At 33.8% G+C, this 20,690-nt stretch overlaps 1 protein-coding gene across 1 annotated transcript in view; it reads right to left on the bottom strand.

Annotated features, from left to right (window-relative positions):
* LOC129025088 (cytochrome b-245 heavy chain) overlaps positions 1-744 on the bottom strand; it is a 34,056-nt gene extending 33,312 nt beyond the window's left edge. The window contains exon 1 of the mRNA XM_054472578.1: positions 588-744. Coding sequence (XP_054328553.1) covers positions 588-632 — 45 coding nt within the window. The 5' untranslated portion in view covers positions 633-744. The remainder of the gene's footprint in view (positions 1-587) is intronic.
* Positions 745-20,690: the final 19,946 nt, after the last annotated feature.

Here is a 20,690-nt window from a genome sequence, read left to right as displayed (position 1 = left end):
ATACTACATATTTATGAATCTAGATGACTTATTTCAATTCTGTTCTTTCAAATTTTTATAAATCTTGTAAATAATTCAAGTTCAGATCTCTGAAAAAAGAAGGTACTTGTTTTTGAAAATAAATTTGAGAAATTTTATTATATTTAGTGTAATTACTGAAATAAAGGCCTACTTCCCATACATGATTCAATCTTACATTTTTTATTTAGAAAATGGTATAAAATTTCAATTTGTCATTTTTAAAGTAGTATAAACACATAGACATGTGCATATGAGTAAACATTACTAAACAACTCAGAATCAGAGATCATTAGCATGAAATATTTTCTACTCCTTCTGCGAAATGCTGGCTAATTTAGTCCTCCTAGGAATTCAGAAGTAAGCTGGAAGTGAGCCCCCAGATATGTTCTTTCCATTAAGGAATTTGGAAGAATGGACTCAGTCTGTTTACAGATAGATATAGGTTCACATGGTAAATCAGTTTCAGCACAATTCCTCAAATGAACAAAAAAGCTTTGGTCTATTTTAGTTCCAAGATAACCCCGAGAAGTCAGAGAATTTATAACTTATCTCTTGTTGGTACTTACAATGACAAAAATGGAGAGCCCCTCATTCACAGCCCAGTTCCCCATGGTGGCAGAGGTTGAATGTGTTCTGCTTGCCTTTCTTCTATACTATGCTTCTTCTTCCAATGAGGAAATGAAAACAGCAGCCCTGGGGCAATCGGTTTCCTTTTCTTTTATCAGAAATTGGCTAATAATCATTGGTCAACTGAAAAGCTTGCATCCATAACAAACTTAAATCTTGAAACCTCAACAACTACAAAAAAAGGGTCTATAATGATCCAGTCACAATTAAACATAGTGGAAAATGAAACCAATTTCTACAACTAAGAGATAAATAACAGTGCATTTTAAGGGATGTATTTTACACAGTGAAATAACTTTTTAACTAACCAGCTATTTGCTCACGATTTTTAAGCCACTCAACTAGACATGACTTGGTGCTGGGTAAAACACATTAAACAAGTGTGATTTTGACAGGCTGGAACAGCATTTATAGCCTTGCTGAGAAAAGTAGTAACAAGTGTAATGGTTGATATTTACAAGATGCTTACTATGTGCCAATTTTATGTGCTATATATGTCTATATATGTGTGTGTGTATGTTCATGTATAGATATCATATATATATATATTTTGAAACATACATATATAAATACAGATGCTTTGGCCAATGATGAACCACATGTATGACGGTGGTCCCATAAGATTATAATGGTGTTGGCCAGGCACGGTGGCTCACGCCTGTAATCCCAGCACTTTGAGAGGCTGAGGGGGGTGGATCACTTGAGGTCAGGAGTTTGGGACCAATCTGGCCAACATGGTGAAACCCCGTCTCTACTGAAAATACAAAAATTAGCTGGGCATGGTGGCGGGCAGCTGTAGTCCCAGCTACTCAGGAGGATGAGGCAGGAGAATCACTTGAACTTGGGAGTCAGGTTGCAGTGAGCCGAGATTGTGTCATTGCACTCCAGCCTGGGCGACGGAGCAAGACTCCGTCTCTCTCTCTCTCTCTTTCTCTCTCTCTCTCTCTAAAATATAATATATATAGAATATATTATATAATATACAATATAGTATAATATATAATATATAATATATATAATATATAATATGGTATACAATATATAATATAATATACAATATATAATATACAATATATAATATAATATACAATATATAATATATAATATATGATATATGATATACAATATCATATATAATTTATAATATATAATATGTAATATAATATATAATATATAATATAATATAATATAATATATAATATATAATATATAATATATAATATATAATATATAATATATGATACAATATATAATATAATATATAATATATAATATATAATCTAATATATAATATATAATATATAATATATAATCTAATATATAATATATAATATATCATATATCATATATAATATATCATATATAATGTATAATATAATATATCATATATAATATATAATATAATATCTAACATATAATATATAATATAATATATAACATATAATATATAATATAATATATAATCTATAACATATAATATAATATATAATATATAATATATAATATAATATAATATATAATTTATAATATATAATATAATATATAATATAATATACAATATATAATATATAATATAATATAATATATAATATAATATGTAATATACAATATAATATAGATTATATATTATATATACAATATAATATAGATTATATATTATATATACAATATAATATATAATATAGATTATATATAATATAATGTACATATAATATATAATATAATATATAATATAACATAATGTAATATTATATCATATAATACAATATATAATATTATATATAATTTATATATAATATTATATATAATTTATATATAATATTATATATAATATATGATTTATATATAATATATATAATATATAATTTTATATATGATATATGATATATTTATATTAATATTTATATAATATATTATATATAATATATATTATATATCATATATAAAATATATAAAAAATACATTATATATAATATATATAAAATATATCAAATATATAAAATATAATATATATGATATATTATATAATATATTATATTATATATTCCATAATATATTGTATTATATGATACATATTATATATAATGTAGATTATATTATATATGATATATAATATAGATTATATTATATATGATATATATAATATAGATTATATTATATATAATATATATAATATAGATTATATTATATATAATATGTATAATATAGATTATATTATACATATTATATATATAATATGATTATATTATACATATATTATATATATAATATGATTATATTATATATATAATATATATAATATGATTATATTATACATATATAATGTATATATAATATGATTATATTATACATATATAATGTATATATAATATGATTATATTATACATATATAATGTATATATAATATGATTATATTATACATATATAATGTATGTATAATATGATTATATTATACATATATAATATATGTATAATATGATTATATTATACATATATAATATATATTATATGATTATATTATACATATATTATATATATAATATGATTATATTATATATAATATATATAATATGATTATATTATATATAATATATATAATATGATCATATTATATATAATATATATAAAATATAGATTATATTATATATATAATATATATAATCTATATCATATAGATTATATTACATAAATATAATATAATCTATATGATATAGATTATACTACATAAATATAATATAATCTATAATCTATAGAATATATAATATATAATATAATCTATATAATATATAATATATAATATAATCTATATAATATATAATATAATATATAATATATAAAATAATATAATATATTATATAATATATTATAAATATAATATATTATATAATATATTATATTTATAATATATTATATAATATATTATATTATACATAATATTATAAATATAATATTATATATAATATATTATATTATACATAATATTATAAATATAATATTATATATAATATTATATATTAGATTATATACATAATATTATATATTAGATTATATACATAATATTATATATTAGATTATATATAATATTATATATTAGATTATATACATAATATTATATATTAGATTATATATATAATATTATATATTAGATTATATATAATATTATATATATTTGATTATATATATAATATTATATATTAGATTATATATACAATATTATATATTAGATTCTATATAATATTCTATATAATCTTCTATATAATATTATATAGAAGATTATATAGAATCTAATATATAATATATATATTCTATAGAATATTATATATAACATATATAATATTATATAGAATATAATATTATATATAATATTATACATATTATATATAATATTATATAGAATATAATATTATATATAATATTATACATATTATATTATATATAATATAGATTAGATTATATATATAATATTATAGATTAGATTATATATAAAATATTATAGATTAGATTATATATAATATTATATATTATATTATATATAATATTATATATTATATTATATATAATATTATATATTATATTATATATAATATTATTATATTATATATAATATTATATATTATATTATATATTATATAATATTATATATAATATTATTATATTATATATAATATTATATATTATATTATATATAATATTATAATATTATATATAATATATTACATTATATATACAATATTATATATTACATTATATATATAATATTATGTATTATATTATATATAATATTATATATTATATTATATATTATATTATATATTATATTATATATAATATTATATATTATATTATATATAATATTATATATTATATTATATATAATGTTATATATTATATTATATATATAATATTATATATTATGTATATATAATATTATATTATATGTAATATTATATATTATATTATATATATAATATTATATATTATATATATATTTGTGCATATGTGCTGAAAAATTCCTACTGTCTAGTGACATTGTAGCATAACACATTACTCGTGTTTGTGGCAATGCTGGTGTAAACAAACCTACTGAGCTGCCAGTTGTAAAAAGTATAGCACATGCAATTATGTACACTACATAGTACTTGATAGTAAAAATAGATAACTATGTTACTGGTTCATTTATTTACTAGACTATACTTTTAATCATTATTTTAGAGTATACTCCTACTTATAAAAAAGTTAACTGTAAAAGAATCTCAGGCAGGTCCTTCAGAAGGTATTTCAGAAGAATGCATTGCTGTCATAGATGACAGCTCCATGCATGTTGGTGGCCTTGAAGACTGCCCAGTGGGACAAAATGTGGAGGTGGAAGACAGTGATATGATCCTGACTTTGTGTGGGCCTAGGCTAATGTGTATGTTCGTGTCTTAGCTTTTAACAAAAATGTTTTAAAGGTAAAAAATAAAAATAAAAATTTAAAAACAGAATAAAGCTTCTAGAATATGTATATTAAAACATTTTTGTACAGCTGTAAAATTTTTTTTGTTTTAAGCTCAGGGTTATTACAAAAGAGTCAAGAAATTAAAAAAGCAAAAGTTTATAAATAAAAAGTTACAGTAAGCTAAATTTATTTCATTATTGAAAAAACAAAATGTTTTGTATATTTAGTGTAGCCTAAGTGTACAGTGTTCATAAAATCTATAGGAGTGTACAAAAATGTTCTAGGCCTTCCCATCCATTCAGTACTTACTCACTGACACCTAGAGTAACTTCTAGTTCTCCAAGCTCTACTCATGGTAAGTGCCTTATACAGGTGTACCATTTTTAATCTTTTATACTTTATTTTTATTGTCTATTTTCTATGGTTAACTATGGTTAGATACCATTATGTTAGAATTGCCTACAGTATTCAATACAATAAAAAACTATAAGGTTTGTAGCCTAGTAGCCATAGGCTATACCATGTAGCCTAGGCGTGTAGTAGACTATACCATCTAGGTTTGTGTAAATACACTCTATGATTTTCACACAACAACAAAATCACCTAAGGATACATTTCTCAAAACAAATGCCCCATAGTTAAGTGATATGACTGCATATATGTGTGTATTACACATACAGACACACATGCAAACACACACACATCAATTCATTTGATCCTCACTACTCAACCACTGTAAAGCAGATTCTATTATTATGATTATATTTACAGATAAGGAAACTGAGTTCCGGAGCAGTTCAGTTACTTGGCCAAGTTCACATGACTAGAAAATAGTAGAGCTGGGATTTGAAACCCAAGAAATTTGGTTATACTTTTGACCAAGATACTAGAAAAAAGCCTTACTATGCCTACACTAAAAACCCTACATTAAGTCACTCCACATACAACTATAGGAAATGAAAACATAACAAAATATAAGAAATATACCAAAATGTTTAGATGGCAATCATGTTTCCAGGCAAACATGACATCCTATATGCTAAGTGAGTAAACAGGGTCAGCACAAAGATATGTCAGATACGGTAGATGCCAAAAGCTAAATGTAGCATCATTTCCCTTGTTGCTACCCACTCTTCAAGACATGAAAGAGACAGGAGGGTAGAATAGTAACCCCATTATGAGATCAATATTGACTAATTGCACAAGGGTGGTTGTACAGCAGTTATAGCTAATATGGAGGTAAAAAAAAAAGGAATGAGAGGAGTGAAAGGGAACAGAAGAAGGAAAAAAAAGACATACGTACTCTTTTGATTGCTGTCTATGAACTACTTGGGAAGCTTCTGTAATTATAATTAGCAAAGTAGTAGTGTTTTTCACTTCTTAATATTCAAGGAAAGGTACTTTTTACAATGCTATGGCTCTTAGAGCATGTGTAACCCACATAAAGAGAAGTTAGTCTCGTGATTCTGTTCCACACAGAGATGAATTCAAAGAAACACACTTAGACAATCAAAACATGTGCCAATTATTTGCCTCTTGCTCTCAGGTCTATTCCCCACTTTCCTTGCTCTACTGTGTTTCAGAGAAAATTGTATTGCCAGGCTCCTTGGCCCTCTGGCTTCTAGTATGTTTAGCTGAATTTTAGAATGGACAGAAGGAGATAAGCCATAGTGTTTCTTCCCTGAGCTTTCTGCTTTAAGTGGCATCCATGAAGGGGCTGCATCTGCACTGAGGCTCCAACTTTCACCAGTCAGCCTCTCCCCCTGTGGCATGAGCTACTCCTGGCCATCACCACTGTAGCTCAAGATTCTGCCAGGTGGCCCTGGCTTCTGAACTCAAGTTACACCACCACCTCCTAGTTTCCCTCTAATCCCTAGGGTGGTAACCACTTCCTGTAGTTGTTCATCTTTATGTTATGTTGCCTCTGCACCCCGTGTTGGGATTCTCTACTTTTCCATAATCCATGTAACCAATTTCCTAGTATGAAATTCCCCCTGTTGAAATACAGTGGTTTCTGTTTTTTGACTGAAACAAAAAAGTTACTCATATCTGTGCTTATTTTTTCATGTAATAAAGAAGTGAGGCCTTTACACCCAAAGAAAAATAAAACATTTAAAAATCCACTTTCTCTCCTCATCTCTGCCACTCTCAAACTCCTCTACAAAGATGACTGCTTCGCCATAAGCTCTTGAAACTCATCAGTCTTTTCCTCTGTACTTATCCCCACTGTTCTCTTTCTCTGCCTATTGGATCATCTTCCTTTATCCCACTTAAATTTTCAAGCCTTTCTCATACTTTTCCACCTGCCTCCTGAAGCCTGTGCTCTGCTGGGGAGGCAATGACAAAGGGTTCATGAATCTGCATATACCAGGAAATAACATTCCCAGTTTCACATAAACTTATTTCTTGAACATTTTCCCACTCCCTTTCCTTCCCTCCACAATTTGAGAAGAAAATTCAAAAAAGAAAGAATCTTTTCCCTGAGTAATCAACCATTCCATTCTACAGATTCCCCCCCCCCCACTTTATAAAAGTAATCACAGGGCTATGAGTAGCAATTTCTTGAGAACCTTAAGCACCTCAATCAGTTTTATAGTGGGAGAAAGAGAGATCAGCTGCCATGAAGAGTAAAGTCTTTCTTTTACAGAAAGTTACTAACTTCCCCTTTGAGAACACTGGTTAAGTAAAATGTAAGTGCACTGCTCTTAGAAAGGCGGGCAGAAAGTTTGATTAAAGAGTAACAGATATTAGTTGAAAGGCATTGACTAGACATGGAGATGAAGAAAACTGAACCTGTATGCCTTGACTAACAGTTTATCTTCTCCCACCCTCATTGGCTTTCATTGTCTCCTAAGCTGTTAGTAGCAAACTAGACTGTGGTGAACATAAGGAAGTACTCACCGTACCCATTAGGCAGTAATGTCCAATATCCTCAGGCTTGTGATTGAAATCCCAAACATCTCTGGTTGAGAAAAAAATGAGAGAGGAGAAGTAGACCCAAGTCCAGAAAATTCACTGATTTTGCAGTCTAAGATTTATTCTTGAAAGCTTAAATTAAAAATTATGTTCCTCTGCAATAATCAAGTAGTCTATAGAGTTTAATCACCATTATTCTAGTTAATTAATTTGGCACTGTGAGAAACTGATATTAGATATGACACATATTTTTCCAATTTTTGACTAATTATATCCAAGATGATATAAAGAAAAGCTTAATTTAAAAGAAAAACTCTATTTAAAGCATTGCCTTGTTTATTGTTTCACTGTGGATTGTAAAGCACAAATCTTTTTAGATTTTAGATTGATGCCTGGACTATCACATAGTCACAGGACATGTTTAGCAATTGATATGACCATCATGATGATGGTGATTGATTAATAATTGTTAGAGAAAATGCAAACTTGCAAACACTGCTAGCTAAATTGAGGACTTTCTAGGGAATGCCCTAGAGGGAAGATTTGTTAACAGAGTTACGTGTACTATATTTGAAAAGTTTAACAGGAATATATAATAATATGTTCTTTTCTATTATTAGTTATTGATAACAGAATTTACACTGTGAGCAGGTTGAAGTGGTAACAATCTGAGGTAACCTTCATATTACCATAATCAATAACATTATTCTTGTCTTTGAAAATATATGGATAATGAATGTATTACTTAAAATATTTTCAGGTTATTAAAATGTAGCTTCATACCTGAGAAAAGATTATTTTTTCTATAAGCTTTTTACATTATGCATAACACTTTCATGTATATATGTTATTTTACCTTTATAACTGCCCAGTGATTGCCCAGTGGTCCACATTTTTTTTTATTATACTTTCAGTTTTAGGGTACATGTGCACAATGTGCAGGTTAGTTACATATGTATACATGTGCCTTCTTGGTGTGCTGCACCCATTAACTCATCATTTAACATTAGGTGTATCTCCTAATGCTATCCCTCCCCCCTCCCCCCACCCCAAGACAGGCCCCGGTGTGTGATGTTCCCCTTCCTGTGTCCATGTGTTCTCATTGTTCAATTCCCACCTATGAGTGAGAACATGCCGTGTTTGGTTTTTTGTCCTTGCGATAGTTTGCTGAGAATGATGGTTTCCAGGTTCATCCATGTCCCTACAAAGGACATGAACTCATCCTTTTTTATGGCTGCATAGTATTCCATGGTGTATATGTGCCACATTTTCTTAATCCAGTCTATCATTGTTGGACATTTGGGTTGGGTCCAAGTCTTTGCTATTGTGAATAGTGCCACAATAAACATATGTGTGCATGTGTCTTTATAGCAGCATGATTTTTAAACCTTTGAGTATATATCCAGTAATGGGATGGCAGGGTCAAATGGTATTTCTAGTTCTAGATCCCTGAGGAATCGCCACACTGACTTCCACAATGGTTGAACTAGTTTACAGTCCCACCAACAGTGTAAAAGTGTTCCTATTTCTCCACATCCTCTCCAGCACCTGTTGTTTCCTGACTTTTTAATGATCGCCATTCTAACTGGTGTGAGATGGTATCTCATTGTGGTTTTGATTTGCATTTCTCTGATGGCCAGTGATGATGAGCATTTTTTCATGTGTCTTTTGGCTGCATAAATGTCTTCTTTTGACTGCCTAAATGTCTTCTTTTGAGAAGTGTCTGTTCATATCCTTTGCCCACTTTTTGATGGGGTTGTTTGTTTTTTTTCTTGTAAATTTGTTTGAGTTCATTGTAGATTCTGGATATTAGCCCTTTGTCAGATGAGTAGATTGCAAAAATATTCTCCCATCCTATAGGTTGCCTGTTCACTCTGATGGTAGTTTCTTTTGCTGTGCAGAAGCTCTTTAGTTTAATTAGATCTCATTTGTCAATTTTGGCTTTTGTTGCCATTGCTTTTGGTGTTTTCGACATGAAGTCCTTGCCCATGCCTATATCCTGAATGGTATTGCCTGGGTTTTCTTCTAGGGTTTTTATGGTTTTAGGTCTAACATTTAAGTCTTTAATCCATCTTGAATTAATTTTTGTATAAGGTGTAAGGAAGGGATACAGTTTCAGCTTTCTACATATGGCTAGCCAGTCTCCCCAGCACCATTTATTAAATAGGGAATCGTTTTCCCATTTCTTGTTTTTGTCAGGTTTGTCAAAGATCAGATGGTTGTAGATATGCGGTATTATTTCAGAGGGCTCTGTTCTGTTCCATTGGTCTATATGTCTGTTTTGGTACCAGTACCACGCTGTTTTGGTTACTGTACCCTTGTAGTATAGTTTGAAATCAGGCAGCGTGATGCCTCCAGCTTTGTTCTTTTGGATTAGGATTGACTTGGCAATGCGGGCTCTTTTTTGGTTCCATATGAACTTTAGTTTTTTCCAATTCTGTGAAGAAAGTCATTGGTAGCTTGATGGGGATGGCATTGAATCTATAAATTACCTTGGGCAGTATGGCCATTTTCACGATATTGATTCTTCCTATCCGTGAGCATTGAATGTTCTTCCATTTGTTTGTATCCTCTTTTATTTCATTGAGCCGTGGTTTGTAGTTCTCCTTGAAGAGGTCCTTCACATCCCTTGTAAGTTGGATTCCTAGGTATTTTATTCTCTTTGAAGCAATTGTGAATGGGAGTTCACTCATGATTTGGCTCTCTGTTTGTCTGTTATTGGTGTATAAGAATGCTTGTGATTTTTGTACATTGATTTTGTATCCTGAGACTTTGCTTAAGTTGCCTATCAGCTTAAGGAGATTTCGGGCTGAGACGATGGGGTTTTCTAGATATACAATCATGTCATCTGCAAACAGGGACAATTTGACTTCCTCTTTTCCTAATTGAATACCCTTTATTTCCTTCTCCTGCCTGATTGCCCTGGCCAGAACTTCCAACACTATGTTGAATAGGAGTGGTGAGAGAGGACATCCCTGTCTTGTGCCACTTTTCAAAGGGAATGCTTCCAGTTTCTGCCCATTCAGTATGATATTGGCTGTGGGTTTGTCATAGATAGCTCTTATTATTTTGAGATATGTCTCATCAATACCTAATTTCTTGAGAATTTTTAGCATGAAGCATTGTTGAATTTTGTCAAAGGCCTTTTCTGCATCTATTGAGATAATCATATGGTTTTTGTCGTTGTTTCTGTTTATATGTTGGATTACGTTTATTGATTTGTATATGTTGAACCAGCCTTGCATCCCAGGGATGAAGCCCACTTGATCATGGTGGATAAGCTTTTTGATGTGCTGCTGGATTCAGTTTGCCAGTATTTTATTGAGGATTTTTGCATTGATGTTTATCAGGGATATTGGTCTAAAATTCTCTTTTTTTGTTATGTCTCTGCCCGGCTTTGGTATCAGGATGATGCTGGCCTCATAAAATGAGTTAGGGAGGATTCCCTCTTTTTCTATTGATTGGAATAGTTTCAGAAGGCATGGTACCAGCTCCTCCTTGTACCTCTGGTAGAATTCGGCTGTGAATCCATCTGGTCCTGGACTTTTTTCGGTTGGTAAGCTATTAATTATTGCCTCAATTTCAGAGCCTGTTAATGGTCTATTCAGAGATTCAACTTCTTCCTGGTTTATTGTTGGGAGGGTGTATGTATCGAGGAATTTATCCATTTCTTCTAGATTTTCTAGCTTATTTGTGTAGAAGTGCTTATAGTATTCTCTGATGGTAGTTTGCATTTCTGTGGGATCGGTGGTGATATCCCCTTTATCATTTTTTATTGCATCTATTTGATTCTTCTCTCTTTTCTTCTTTATTAGTCTTGCTAGCAGTCTATCAATTTTGTTGATCTTTTCAAAAAACTAGCTCCTGGATTCATTGATTTTTTGAAGGGTTTTTTGTGTCTCTATTTCCTTCAGTTCTGCTCTGATCGTAGTTATTTCTTGCCTTCTGCTAGCTTTTGAATGTGTTTGCTCTTGCTTCTCTAGTTCTTTTAATTGTGATGTTAGGGTGTCAATTTTAGATCTTTCCTGCTTTCTCTTGTGGGCATTTAGTGCTATAAATTTCCCTCTACACACTGCTTTGAATGTGTCCCAGAGATTCTGATATGTTGTGTTTTTGTTCTCTTTGGTTTCAAAGAACATCTTTATTTCTGCCTTCATTTCGTTATGTACCCAGTAGTCATTCAGGAGCAGGTTGTTCAGTTTCCATGTGGTTGAGTGGTTTTGAGTGAGTTTCTTAATCCTGAGTTCTAGTTTGATTGCACTGTGGTCTGAGAGACAGTTTGTTGTAATTTGTGTTCTTTTACATTTGCTGAGGAGTGCTTTACTTCCAACTATGTGGTCAATTTTGGAATAAGTGCAGTGTGGTGCTGAGAAGAATGTATACTCTGTTGATTTGGGGTGGAGAGTTCTGTAGATGTCTCTTAGGTCTGCTTGGTGCAGAGCTGAGTTCAATTTCTGGGTATCCTTGTGAACTTGCTGTCTCGTTGATCTGTCTAATGTTGACAGTGGGGTGTTAAAGTCTCCCATTATTATTGTGTGGGAGTCTAAGTGTCTTTCTAGGTCTCTAAGGACTTGCTTTATGAATCTGGGTGCTCCTGTATTGGGTGCATATATATTTAAGACAGTTAGCTCTTCTTGTTGAATTGATCCCTTTACCATTATGTAATGGCCTTCTTTGTCTCTTTTGATCTTTGTTGGTTTAAAGTCTGTTTTATCAGAGACTAGGATTGCAACCCCTGCCCTTTTTTGTTTTCCATTTGCTTGGTAGATCTTCCTCCACCCCTTTATTTTGAGCCTATGTGTGTCTCTGCATGTGAGATGGGTTTCCTGAATACAGCACAGTGATGGGTCTTGACTCTGTATCCAATTTGCCAGTCTGTGTCTTTGAATTGGAGCATTTAGCCCATTTACATTTAAGGTTAATATTGTTATGTGTGAATTTGATCCTGTCATTATGATGTTAGCTGGTTATTTTGTTCGTTAGTTGATGCAGTTTCTTCCTAGCCTCGATGGTCTTTACAATTTGGCATGTTTTTGCAGTGGCTGGTACCGGTTGATCCTTTCCATGTTTAGTGCTTCCTTCAGGAGCTCTTTCAGGGCAGGCCTGGTGGTGACAAAATCTCTCAGCATTTGCTTGTCTGTAAAGTATTTTATTTCTCCTTCACTTATGAAGCTTAGTTTGGCTGGATATGAAATTCTGGGTTGAAAATTCTTTTCTTTAATAATGTTGAATATTGGCCCCCACTCTCTTCTGGCTTGTAGAGTTTCTGCCAAGAGATCAGCTGTTAGTCTGATGGGCTTCCCTTTGTGGGTAACCCGACCTTTCTCTCTGGCTGCCCTTAACATTTTTTCCTTCATTTCAACTTTGGTGAATCTGACAATTATGTGTCTTGGAGTTGCTCTTCTCGAGGAGTATCTTTGTGGTGTTCTCTGTATTTCCTGAATTTGAATGTTGGCCTGCCTTGCTAGGTTGGGGAAGTTCTCCTGGATAATATCCTGCAGAGTGTTTTCCAACTTAGTTCCATTCTCCCCATCACTTTCAGGTACACCAATCAGATGTACATTTGGTCTTTTCACATAGTCCCATATTTCTTGGAGGCTTTGTTCGTTTCTTTTTATTCTTTTTTCTCTAAACTTCTCTTCTTGCTTCATTTCATTCATTTCATCTTCCATCACTGATACCCTTTCTTCCAGTTGATCAAATCGGCTACTGAAGCTTGTGCATTCATCATGTAGTTCTCGTGCCATGGTTTTCAGCTCCATCAGGTCATTTAAGGACTTCTCTACACTAGTTGTTCTAGTTAGCCATTTGTCTAATTTTTTTTCAAGGTTTTTAACTTCTTTGCCATGGGTTCGAACTTCCTCCTTAGCTCGGAGAAGTTTGATCGTCTGAAGCCTTCTTCTTTCAACTCGTCAAAGTCATTCTCCATCCAGCTTTGTTCCATTGCTGGTGAGGAGCTGCATTCCTTTGGAGGGGGAGAGGCGCTCTGATTTTTAGAGTTTCCAGTTTTTCTGCTCTGTTTTTTCCCCATCTTTGTGGTTTTATCTCCTTTGGTCTTTGATGATGGTGATGTACAGATGGGGTTGTGGTGTGGATGTCCTTTCTGTTTGTTAGTTTTCCTTCTAACAGTAGGACCGTCAGCTGCAGGTCTGTTGGAGTTTGCTGGAGGTCCACTCCAGACCCTGTTTGCCTGGGTATCAGCAGCGGAGGCTGCAGAACAGTGGATATCGGTGAGCAGCAAATGTTGCTGCCTGTTCGTTCCTCTGGAAGTTTTGTCTCAGAGGAGTACCCGGCCGTGTGAGGTGTCAGTCTGCCCCTGCTGGGGGGTGCCTCCCAGTTAGGCTACTCGGGGGTCAGGGACCCACTTGAGGAGGCAGTCTGTCCGTTCTCAGATATCCAGCTGCGTGCTGGGAGAACCACTACTCTCTTCAAAGCTGTCAGACAGGGACATTTAAGTCTGCAGAGGATTCTGCTGCCTTTTGTTTGGCTAAGCCTTGCCCCCAGTGGTGGAGTCTACAGAGGCAGGCAGGCCTCCTTGAGCTGAGGTGGGCTCCACCCAGTTCGAGCTTCCTGGCTGCTTTGTTTACCTACTCAAGCCTGGGCAATGGCGGGCTCCCCTCCCCAAGCCTCGCTGCCGCCCTGCAGTTTGATCTCAGAGTGCTGTGCTAGCAATGAGCGAGGCTCTGTGGGCATAGGACCCTCCGAACCAGGTGTGGGATATAATCTCCTCATGTGCCATTTGCTAAGACCATTGGAAAAGCGCAGTATTAGGGTGGGAGTGACCCAATTTTCCAGGTGCCGTCTGTCACCCCTTTCTTTGACCAGGAAGGGGAATTCCCTGACCCTTTGTGCTTCCTGGGTGAGGTGATGCCTCGCCCTGCTTCGGCTCACGTTCGGTGCACTGCAACCACTGTCCTGCACCCCTGCACCCACTTTCTGACACTCTCCAGTGAGATGAACCCGGTACCTCAGTTGGAAATGCAGAAATCATCCGTCTTCTGCGTTGCTCATGCTGGGAGCTGTAGACTGGAGCTGTTCCTATTTGGCCATCTTGGCTCCACCCCAGTGGTCCACATTTTACTTAGGAAACTAAGTTTCAGAAAAGCTTGGTTGCTTTCTCGAGATTATAGCCAGTAAGTGAGAGAATGTGCTCTGGATCTTTTTACTTCAAATCAAATACAATTTTTTATTATAAACCTCAATATTATGCTGTCCATAGTAGGTTAAAACTCATAGTCAAAAAATTTCTGAAATGGAATAATACAGTAGTTGTAGACTGTCACGGTAATAAAAATAAATTTCAACCACACAATTATGTTCCTAGTTACTTCAAGGTGCATGTATGAAATTGCTGATGAAAGGGAGATGTGTTACTATGCCAAGGTTCTTAATGAATTTTATTCCTGGTGCTAATGAAAAATGGATTTCTGTTCCCTTTATCTCTGCCATGTATCCTATTCTTTCCAGAACCATCATGCTCCCACTCTATATCCTTCTATGATTTGTGTAGCCCCACATTCCTTGCCTAAGGATGGCTACTGAGATGACTTCATTCCTCTGGACTCAGTGTTTGTCCCAGGGGTGGGCATTAACCCAAGGAAGACCAATTAGTTTTTTGCATGGTGGGGTGGAGTTTTAGGAACTCTGGAGAAGAGAAAGTCAAGCTTTTCTCTCTTTGTGAATGATGTATGCCTGATGCTGCCATAGGCCATTTGGACCACCTTGTGCTAAATAGCTACATAAGAATTATGTCAACACAAACAAATTCATAATCAGTATTTAGGGAAGGATAGAGAGGTCTGGAGACAGATGTGATTACAGTGTTTGAATTGTTGAGTCTGATCTGCCTGAGATACTTGAACATCTCAATTATTCCTTTAGATTTGGTTTCCTGGGAAGCAGATTCTGAGATGGAGTTTAGTGTGCAGGAGTTTCATTAGGGAGTGTTCTTAGAGGTAAATACCTGTAAAAGGCAATGAAAAATAAGAAAGCAGAAGTGGGCAGAAGGAGCAGTTGAATTATCATGTGGTCACAATAAGGCCTCAGCAATCCCACAAGGAGATCTGAAGCTGGGATGACCCTGAGTGATCCTGGGCAAGATCTTGGACCTGGTTGCCACATCACTGTATTTAACCTGGCTACAGAAGCCATAAATTCCCACCACTGCCACTTTCTGCTTAAGAAAAACCGTTCCAGTTGTATTTCTACTGCTTATATCAAGAAGGGTTCTCAGTAAATCATGGTATAAAGAAACTCACTTTTATTTCATCACCAGAATCTCAAGAGTTAATAAAAGTTGAAAAAGTTTGCTGGAATGGGATCCAAATGTTCTATCTCCTGTTTGAGAGAGAAAATAACAAAGTAGAAGAAGAGGTATTCGGGGAAGAAGGGTTAGCGTACTGATCTAGGCAATTAAAGGCATTAAGAATGTGGTTTTTACTGGCATTTCACTTCATAGAAAATGAAAATGTCTGGCGATGAAGATTTACATTGTAACCCTTTATGTTAAATATGACTTGTATACATTAATTCATCAGAATAAGGGAAAAAGGAGGAAATCTCTAGTTATTGATTTGAATTAAAACTTTTCAGTATGCATCCTATGTTATATTGGCTTATTTCCTTGAAAAATCTTTTTTTACAAACAACTTGGTCTTATTAACAACAGCTGACATTTACAAAGCATTTTATACAACCACATGGCTTATGTGCTTTGTCTCATTTATTTTTCACAACCACCTTATGAGGTATGTAAAATTATCATATCCATTTGTAGTAGGATAAATATTACCCCCAACCAAAGATGTCTGGGTACTAATCTCTAGAACCTGTGGATATGTTACCTTATACGGTTAAAGGGACTTTGCAGGTGTAATTAAATTAAGGCTATTGAGATAGAAAGATCTTCATGGATTATCTGGGTGGGCCCAGTGTAATTACAGGATCCTTATCAGAGGGTGGCAAGAGGCTCAGGGTTAGAGAAAGAAAATGTGAGGATGGAATCAGAGGTCAAAGAGCAGAGATGCTATGCTGCTGGCTTTAAATATGGAGAAAGGGGTCATGAGCCAAGAAATGCAGCTCTAGAATATATAAAAGGCAATGAAAGTTTGAATTATCCTCTAGAGAATTCTTAAGTCTGATCTGCCCGAGATACTTGGACGTCTCAGTTATTATTTCAGATTGGGTTTCTTGGGAAGCAGACTCTGAGATGGAGTTTAGTGTGCATTCCAGAAGGAATGAAGACCTGCTGACATTTTGTTTTTAGTCTAGTGAAACTGATTCCAGACCTTTGACCTCTAGACTGTAAGAAAATCAATTTGTGTTGTTTTAAGCCAATCAGTTTGCAGTAATTTGTTACAGCACTCGTAGGAAACTAATACACCATTTTCCAGATGTGAGATACAAGTCCAGGGAGATAAAGTAACTTTCCCAGGGTTGCATGCTACTGGTCAAAGCTGGGATTTGAATCTGGGCAGTCTAATGTATCACTGCTTACTTGAGCCACCAGAATCATTCTATAAAGCTAGGGCTTCATTGTAAATAATAAAATTATTTCATGAGCCTCAACTGCTTTCCCAAAGCCCTAGCTTGAACTCTGCCACCCTGCTTTCAGTTTGCAATATGTAATATAAGTCTTCCCCATTTAACTGATCAGAATGACCCTTGGTTTCAGTTTCCTTCTGACAACCTAGATGTTACTGACAGGTTCTTGCAGTAACCAACGTGCAAAACCTGCTCAGAAGCCTAAAAAAGTACCTTGAGGAAGAAGTGTTAGGTTCCCACGACCAGTCTCTGCATACTTCAGCTGGACCTAAAGGAGAAAGTTCTGTCTCTAAGTCTCCTACATCACTTTTCTTTGCTTCAAGATGTATCTGAGCTCTCACAGTCTCACCTGGGGAAGTTGGCAATGGCTTATCATTGTGAACATATTAACAAGTAACTTGAGTGTTAGCTGAGAACTTCAAGTGTCAGTTTTCTTAGAAATGCTGGCATTGTAATAGGATTTTGTCCAAGAGAAAAGGCATATGGATTTCATATGACCCTGAGGTGTAGCGCATTTAATACTTTCAGCACAATAATGTTTGGCCTTACAAAACTAATAGGATCTCACTGCCTGCTAATGAGAAATTGAAGATGTTTCACGTAAACATAAGTATTCATATCTAAAAATCTGTTAGCATGCATAACAACAGCATAATTGTCAAAATTAGAAAATGTAACCTGGATACAATATTCTTTTTTTTTTTATTAAATCTACAATTCATAGAGTTTGCCAACTATCCCAATAATCTTTTGTTTTGTAATTTTTTTTGGTTCTAGTCCAGGATTCAATCTAAGATCATGCATGGAATCCAGTTGTCATGTATTTTTAATCTCCTTTAATCTGGGCCAGTTCCTCAGCCTTTCTTTTCTTCACGACATTGCCATCTCTCAAGAATACAGACTGGTTACTTTGTAGCATGTTCCTCATTTGAGGTGTGTCTGATATCTCTTAAGGACTAAATTCAGGTTGTGCGTTTTTGGCTATGCATTTTTAGCACCAGAAAGCATGTGATACTGCTTTGTCACCTTACTGGTGATGGCCTTTCTCTTAGAAGATACACACTGAAGTGTGGAAATGTAGGCAACCTATACTCAAATGGTTCACAAAAAAATAATATGGGCTGGGCGCAGTGGCTCACACCTGTAATCCCAGCACTTTGGGAGGCCAAGGTGGGTGGATCACCTGAGGTCAGGAGTTTGAGACCAGCCTGGCCAACATGGCGAAACCCCGTCTCTACTAAAAATACAAAAATTCACTGGGCGTGGTAGCAGGAGCCTGTAATCCCAGCTACTTGGGAGGCTGAGGCAAGAGAATTGTTTGAACCCGGGAGGCAGCAGTTTCAGTGTGCCGAGATCGCGCCATTGCACTCCATCCTGGGTGGCAAGATCAAAACTCTGTCTCGAAAAAAAAAAAGAAACAAAAAAGAAAGAAAGGAAGGAAGAAAGAAAGAAAAAGAAAGAAAAAAAGAAAGAAAGAAAGAAAGAAAGAAAGAAAGAAAGAAAAAGAAAAAGAAAAAGGAAAATAGAGAAAAATAATCATATGGAGAGAGAGAAAATGACAATGTAAATGTGACAAAATGTTAATAGTTGATGAATCTGGATCAGGAGTACCTTGGATTTCTTTGTAATACCTTTATCTTCTGCATGAAATTATTTTAAAAGAAAATGGTTTGTAAAATCTAACACTTCAGAAGCTATCTTCAGTGTGTGCACATTTCTCTGGGAATTGGGGAATTAGTTTTGAGGAGAGGCTGCTCTTTTGGTAGGGCAGACACTTTAATGGGCTTTTTGGGAATTAAAAGGCATTGCCTAGTCTAGGGGTTAGAGGCTGAGTCAGAGAAGAGTTAAACTGCTCAGTACAGTAAAATGAAAGGGTGATGTTCTTGGGTGGAGAAACTTACAGTGTTACCTGATGTGAGGCTTGCTCTGGAGTTTGTGGAAGAGAATGTCATGGTGGATAGAAGTGGTTCTCACAGAGATTAGGAATAGGTCACGGAATAAAACAGAATATCTGTCCTAAGAAATGAAATGGCCGATAAGGGGCTTTCCTGTTCATGATGATGATCATGGAAAAAAGGGATACACAATAATTATTGCTGGTTTTCCTTTTCCTGTTTTATAATCACTTTCTGTTGTTTATATCTTCATAAAGCTAATTAACAAGCACAACACAACACCAACCTTGAATTAATGGTCATTGTGGGGGATAAGGCAGAAGCTAGTCCTAAGTTGAAGTAGATTAGCTTCCTATCAACAACATTTACAGGCTTCTATTTAAAAACAAAATGAAACCAGATCCTTGTGGTGTGCACATGTCTTCCTAATCCCAGCCAAGCTCTTTCTTCCCTATCACAGCCTCAGCCATTTTGAGGCATTTCACTCCCTCACCTCAACCAACAACATCTGCTTCCCCTCATTTCTCTCCAGTAAGACCTTACTGAGGTTGCTGTCAACTTCCTATTGGTAAACCAGGGGTTATTCATCAGCCTGTTTTATAGTGGATATAAAAAAGTAAAGCAGATAATGAATATTTATTATATTTTAATATGAGATTATTCATTTGTGGCCATTTGGGAGATTTACAGAATTGCTTTCTGAGACTGAGTATCTCAGTAATTAAAGAATCCTAAGAAAGTCAATCAGCAAGACTGCAAATGAATCACAAGATTTTACTTTCTCACAGATGTGCAAAGACATCTGCACACTCTGAACTTGAAACTATAAGTATAAAGCGTGAATACTGCCCTCAGTTCAAGGAAATGAAGGTATTCAGACTCAAATCATATTTGTGTATAATTCTGAGACTGCACCCATTTTCCTTGCTAAACTTCCCTGACCTAAATGGATTAAGTAAATATTTTAAACACAGGCAAACATTTTGGTGGAAATGAAATCATAATTTTTTAAAAAAATTGATGACTATGAAGTAATTTAAATTTTTCTATTTGCTTTTGAAATTTAAATATCTATATCTATATATAATTGGATAAATATCAGTCCTGTAAGTGTGGTTCAGTTTTAAAAGTGCTGATTGGACTTAAAAATGAAACATGCCTGGCCAGATGTGGTGGCTCATGCCTGTAATCCCAGCACTTCGGCACGCTGAGGCTGGGGGATTGCTTGAGTCCGGGAGTTCAAGATCAGT

Source organism: Pongo pygmaeus, chromosome X (genome assembly GCF_028885625.2).
Source record: "Pongo pygmaeus isolate AG05252 chromosome X, NHGRI_mPonPyg2-v2.0_pri, whole genome shotgun sequence".
NCBI lineage: Eukaryota > Metazoa > Chordata > Mammalia > Primates > Hominidae > Pongo > Pongo pygmaeus.
This window is presented reverse-complemented; position numbering and strand designations above follow the sequence as displayed.